Source organism: Triticum urartu, chromosome 3A (assembly GCF_056163025.1).
Source record: "Triticum urartu cultivar PI428250 chromosome 3A, HENAU_Tu73, whole genome shotgun sequence".
Classification (NCBI taxonomy): Eukaryota; Viridiplantae; Streptophyta; class Magnoliopsida; order Poales; family Poaceae; genus Triticum; species Triticum urartu.
The window spans coordinates 579,007,655-579,014,547 of record NC_141875.1 but is presented as its reverse complement, the minus strand read 5'-3'; the positions used below and the strand labels follow the sequence as shown (position 1 = coordinate 579,014,547).

General features: G+C 43.9%; 1 protein-coding gene across 1 annotated transcript; it reads right to left on the bottom strand.

Annotated features, from left to right (window-relative positions):
- Window positions 1–5,473: 5,473 nt before the first annotated feature.
- LOC147980609 (uncharacterized) lies at window positions 5,474–6,613 on the bottom strand. The gene is made up of 3 exons (XM_087516924.1): window positions 6,564–6,613; window positions 6,384–6,471; window positions 5,474–6,295 (listed from the first exon to the last, which is right to left on the bottom strand). Exons 1-3 carry the CDS (start codon window positions 6,611–6,613, stop codon window positions 5,474–5,476), a joined length of 960 nt encoding a protein of 319 aa, XP_087373050.1.
- Between the last annotated feature and the right edge of the window lie 280 nt (window positions 6,614–6,893).

Genomic DNA, 6,893 nt, shown 5'->3' with positions numbered 1-6,893 from the left:
TCTGAGAACACTTTTTCAAGAAAACGCCGGTATTGCAAATTTAGTATTTTTGCTAGTCGGTAGGCCACATTTGATGATGTGACACGGAGGTCTCCCATTTTTTTGATTTTTTTGAATTTTTTACGGTGTTTTCAAAAACTGGCCGATTTCATCGCGGCGGCCGTCCGTGGCTAGGGTTTGAGTCGTGCCAATCTGTTGTCGATTCTTTGATGAAATGCCTACCTGTGAAGCTAAAATGAATTTTTAGTGAAAATAACGGGCAAGCTATGGAGGACCCGCAGTTCAAATTCCAGTCGGTTCCAGCTGAATCGGCCGAAGGTGGTCTGAATTGCCGGGAGTAGCTACGAGGGTCGGAAATGCATGCTTTTTGGTGACCGTCCGTAAAATAGGGTCTAATTTGAGATAGACATGGAATGGCGTCATTTTGGGTGACCCTCCTTGTAGCCGCTTCACGAAAAACACATGTCTTTAGCATTCAAATAATGAAAAACGGTTTTTTTGTTAAACAAGTTGGAACCTCGCTTTGGCAACATTGTTTGCCATCACAAGACGGAGGCATGCGCCAAATTAGGGCATATAATAAGAAACTATTCAACGGATGCGGCCATATCATTGCTAGTTTGGCTTGAAAGCCATGAATCTTCGTTCATGGTAGGTCGTTTCTGAGAACACTTTTTCAAGAAAACGCCGGTATTGCAAATTTAGTATTTTTGCTAGTCGGTAGGCCACATTTGATGATGTGACGCGGAGGTCTCCCATTTTTTTTGTTTTTTTTGAATTTTTTACGATGTTTTCAAAAACCGGCCGATTTCGTCGCAGCGGCCGTCCGTGGCTAGGGTTTGAGTCGTGCCAATCTGTTGTCGATTCTTTGATGAAATGCCTACTTGTGAAGCTAAAAAGCATTTTTAGTGAAAATAACGGGCAAGCTATGGAGGACCCGCAATTCAAATTCCAGTCGGTTCCAGCTGAATCGGCCGAAGGTGGTCTGAATTACCGGGAGTAGCTACGAGCGTCGGAAATGCATGCTTTTTGGCGACCGTCTGTAAAATAGGGTCTACTTTGAGATAGACATGGAATGGCGCCGTTTGGGGTGACCCTCCTTGTAGCCGCTTCACGAAAAACACATGTCTTTAGCATTCAAAAAATGAAAAATGGTTTTTTTGTTAAACAAGTTGGAACCTCGCTTTGGCAACATTGTTTGCCATCACAAGACGGAGGCATGCGCCAAATTAGGGCATATAATCAGAAACTATTCAACGGATGCGGCCATATCATTGCTAGTTTGGCTTGAAAGCCATGAATCTTCGTTCATGGTAGGTCGTTTTTGAGAACACTTTTTCAAGAAAACGCCGGTATTGCAAATTTAGTATTTTTGCTAGTCGGTAGGCCACATTTGATGATGTGACGCGGAGGTCTCCCATTTTTTTGATTTTTTTACGGTGTTTTCAAAAACCGGCCGATTTCGTCGCGTCGACCGTCCGTGGCTAGGGTTTGAGTCGTGCCAATCTGTTGTCGATTCTTTGATGAAATGCCTACCTGTGAAGCTAAAAAGCATTTTTAGTGAAAATAACGGGCAAGCTATGGAGGATCCGCATTTCAAATTCCAGTCGGTTCCAGCTGAATCGGCCGAAGGTGGTCTGAATTGCCGGTAGTAGCTATGAGGGTCGGAAATGCATGCTTTTTGGCGACCGTCCGTAAAATAGGGTCTACTTTGAGATAGACATGGAATGGCGCCGTTTGCGGTGACCCTCCTTGTAGCCGCTTCACAAAAAACGCATGTCTTTAGCATTGAAAAAATGAAAAATGGTTTTTAAATTTTTTACGGTGTTTTCAAAAACCGGCGGATTTCGTCACGGCGGTCGTCCGTGGCTAGGGTTTGAGTCATGTTTTTAGCATTCAAAAAATGAAACTTATATTGTTTCATACATGAGCATGCACAAAAACCCATAATTTTATCTTTCATCCATGAGCATGCATAAAAAATTTCAATTCCCATCAATTACCAAAGTGAATATTCATTGTTAAGAAATTGACATGTTTAGATGACACTGTCATATAGCATCCATGAGCATGCACAAAATTAAACCTGACATACTTAACATTGACATGTTCAGATTACACTAACAAGCTTAAACCTAACATGCTTAACATTGCCACTTCATTTTCTTAACATCTTCACTCCTCCTTCTTCTCCTTCATCAACCTGATGCGCTCAGAGTGGCGAATCCCAACGCGGATGTACTCCTCTACCACAATTGGCATGGTCCTGTCGCCAAGTTCTGGGATTGCAGGCGCCACCACAATCGTGAGGTCGTCGTCTGCCACCACCATAGCAAGGTCGTCGTCCGCCACCACCATAGCAAGTTCGTCATCTGCCACCACCATAGCAAGGTCGTCATCTGCCACCACCATAGCAGGGTATTCGTCAGCCACCATCATAGCATGGTCGTCGTCAGCCAGAATAGGCTGCTCCTCATCATCGCCGCTCTACTCCTTGTCATCCCCGCTGCTGCTCCCATTGCCTGGCCAAATGCAACAATGTGTGAACATGGTGTTGTCGTCGTGCAGGTAGAGGAAGGCAAAAGGATAGGAAGAAGAGAGGCAGAGAGCTTACTGGCATCGTCGACGTGCTGGTAGTACATGCAGCACATGGTGTTGTCGAACATCTTCTCGGTGAACATGGCGTCGCTGTCATAGCGGAAGACAAGGAAGTACCCGAGCTGTAGCTCATGGGCGCGGGCGAAATGCTCCCTGCCGGGCCCTAGGTACATGTGGCCTTCACCATCGAACACCACCAACACGTCCCACAGCCTGTGAAGCCCGCTGCCGGCCTCCCGCAGCTTCACTTTGTGGGGCTCACGGCTGGCGAGCATCTTCGCAAACTTGTCAGGCAGCCTCTGCAGCGAGGGTCAAGCAGTGGTTAATTGTGGCAATCAAGCACTAGACAGCAGAGTGATGATAAAGAAATGAGTGATGATAAATATACCTGCCTACTTCAAGATTTCTCAATTACGATCTCGAAGAACTCGAAACCTTCAAAGCCAGCCATCCCACTTATCTGAAAAGCAGCATTGTAAATTAAACAATAGGACTGGACAGAAATAGGAAACAAGCACTTAAAAACAGTAGAATAATTACTACATGTGTTTGCCAGGGCCTCAATTTGGAATACTACTATAAATGGCAGTGGCCTCAATTTGCTCCTACTCTATCTTGGCAAAGAGGCAATGAGTAGAAGAAGAACATCAACATCAACAGCACCCATCAATATTTCTGATGACAAAAAGATCAACAGACACACAGACTTGAGCATGTGCACTCATAAATGTAATGTTTCTTGGCCACTAAGCTTGAGAAGAATGTAATATTTCCATACTTGAGCATTTCAGTTTAAAAGAATATAAACAAGCAAGAATGCATGCATGCATATCAAAAGTTGGCATCTACTGCTGCTACTACTCTGCCCATATTCATGCAGGTCACTACACCTGCATATGCATGAATCCCACTACAGCACAAGACTTGTCAACAAGAATAACCACAACTAGTAACAAAAGAAACACTCCTCATCAATTACATTCAGTTAATTACACAGCAACAGCAACAGAATTCCTGTCAGCACTCCTCATTAGTTGCGTTCAGTTAATTACACAGCAACAAGATTGTTGTATGCATGCCATGTTAATTGTTGTCAGCAGTCTGGCAACAGCAACAGCATGTTCACCATATAATTCAACAGCAACAGAATTCAGTTAATTCAGTTAATTAACCACAGAATTCAACAGCAACAGAACAGCATGTCTACCACACTATGTACCACAGAATTTAGTTAATTACACCCAGAGCAATTTTGTTGACTACAAAACTAGATCCATAGCAATTCAACCACACTATATCCACCAACAGAGCATAGTAAATCCACCAAGAACAATATGCCTAAATCCACCAATAGATGCCTAGTATGCATAAAAAATCCTAGATTCTCAAACCATGGAGCAGGAGAGAAAGGAGAGAGGATATGAAGCGGATGGCTTACCTACGCCGGAGTCCGAGAAGAAGTGGTCGCCGGCGGCGTAGGGCAAGCCGCGCGGGAGGCGTCGGACCAGCAGAGGCGCCGGGGAGGAGAAGGGGAGGCGTCGCCGTCACCTTAAACAAAAAATGTATTGAAAAACATCCTAATCAAACCCTAATCCGGCGGCAAGAACCCTAATAAAATCACCCTAATCTATCATAACAGTAGATAGGAAGAGGAAGAGGAAGCAGATTCATACCCACGGCGACGGAGAGTCGGTGACGGAGAGAGAGAGGAAGGAGCCGGCGGCGGTGGGAGAGGAAGAAGCCGGTGGCGGCGGAGAGGAGGAGCGGGTCGAGTGGAGAGCAGGAGTAGCGGGCCCAATTGTCAGCGAGTTGTTTGATTCATTGAAAAGGGTGGGCATAGAGTACAAAACCAACAACCTCTTCCTAGCCCAGCGGTATAAACCAAGTGAACTAAGCGCACGGTCGTGGGTTCGAGCCCCCGCGCGCGCATATTTTTTGGCCACACGCATATTTTTGGTAGCTTGGGTACAATAGCAAAATGGCCCACTTGTCAGTGAGGTGTGTTCTTGATACTTGACTAGTTTGATATATTCAAAAGGGTTGGCATAGAGTGGAAGACTAATAGTCTCGTCCTAGCCCAGTGGTAGAAACATAGTGAAATAAGCGCACGGTCGTCGGTTCGAGTCCCTGCTGGCGCATATTTTTTTTCTCACAATGAAATGGGTTCAGCTGAAGCAAAATTAGTTCAGAAAAACTACTAAATGATCACAAAAACTACTAGACAACATTCTATATGATCTGACCAAAACCTGAACTAAATGATCACCAAAACTTGAACTCAAGATGTTCAAAAAATCTTCTGTATGATCATTTTGCAATCTTTTCCATTACAAGACAACATTTTGACAACATTCTGAGCACAACGGCTCCATGCCATCAGAACACAACTTCATTTTGCCATCAGCTCCATGCCATCAAAACAACATCACAACCAAAAACAGCATCTGCTACAGCATGTGCATCTTCAGTTCACCAAAAACAGCATCACAACACAACCAAAAACTACATTAGTATCTTCATCACATCACAACCATAAGTCCCATTTAGTGAAGAAATTTTATTCTGTTTGATATCCAAAATAGACAACAAGTGTTTTGCATCCATAATGCTTACAAAATACTACAACCATCAGGATCACATCAAATGCTTACACAAGGAAATCAAATGTTTTACATTTTGCATCAAATACAGCCATCAGGATCACACCACTTCAGCCATCAGGATCACACCACTACAGCCATCAGGATCTTCAAGCATTTTGCTACCTGGAGATAATTGTAGTACATCAGGATCACCATGCATATGCACAAGAAGGAAAACTACAGAGAGTTAGAAGGATCACCAAGGAGACCAAATTTACCTTCATGTCCATTCGCTACTCATCATCGTCGATCCGAAAACAAGGAACTCTATGCCCACTCCTGTTTTCCTCATCATCACTACAATATTGCAGTATAATATGATCAGTCCTGTTTTCCTCATCCTCGCTCTCATGCCCATCTGCGACCACCTTTCTTCTTTTCTTGATCCCTTCAACTGTTGCAGCACCAACAATCACACGTTCCCGATCCCTTCGCACTCTGCTTTGCACCGGAACTTCCATAGAGTCATCATCAGCTTGCAACGGAACTTCCGTAGAGTCATCATCTTGGTATGTTAGTCCACCATCACCGGGGCCCTTTTCCACTTCAGTTTCAGTCACACTCCACAAGTGTCTGTGCTGAAAGTTTTGCAAAACTCGCCATTTTCCGTGCAAAAGAGTGTCTGGCAGATAAAACACCATTATTGCTTGTGTTGTTAGAATAAAGGGATCACTCTTATACCAGCACCTTGCAGTGTTGATGCTTTTGAAGTGGCCATCATATTTGACAAAAGAGTCTCTCCTCTTCTTGCTACCAAGCTCAAACCAGTCACAGCGAAATAAGACAACCGAGCAATGGATGCCTCCACTAGAGTTGTACTGCAACTCTACGATGCTTCTCAACTGACCATAGAAATCAATGATCTCACCATCATGTGACCCCTCAGTGACGATTCCACTATTCTGTGTCTTCCTTTTTGCCTCGCGGTCAACGGTGTGGTACCGGACACCGTCAGCTATGCATGCTGAATACACTCTCACTCGCTTATCCAGTAAGCATGCCAAAGCAAATAGATCATCACTGACCTTCTTCTCCTCATGCAACTTTCCAATATGCACAAATAAACCATTTAGCAAACAATGGTATTTAACAATTGGTGAATAACACAGAAAACGTAAAACATGTGGCTAAAGATCTCACGTGATTCTTAAACCACTTAGCAAACCCCTTGGCAACCCTTTTATCAACATGGATATTGCTTTCTTCCTGATTTAACTCTTCCTTGCATTTCCTGCAATGCCAACAAAACATGTGAATTAAAACATTAGGCTGGTGCCAACCCAAGCAAAAAAAAATATAATGAGTGCACAAGATATAACGTACTCGATATATGGTAGAACCTCAGCGCAATTGCTGAGCACAAACCAAACCATCTTGTCATACTCATCACCAGCCTCCAAGTATTGTGAGGCTCCAAGAAAGTTCACACCATGGTTGAAAACAGAGACATCACCACTTTGCGAATCAGACCGCTCTCTATTTCTGCCCGGCCGGTTCCATCTTGTTTCCACATCACCAAAGTATCTAGAGCAAAAAGTCAAGCACTCGTCAACGACATATGCTTCAGCAATAGAACCTTCACGTCTTGTCGTGTTTCGCACATAACGCTTACAAGTAAGCATCCTTCTTTCGATTGGGTACATCCAACCATAT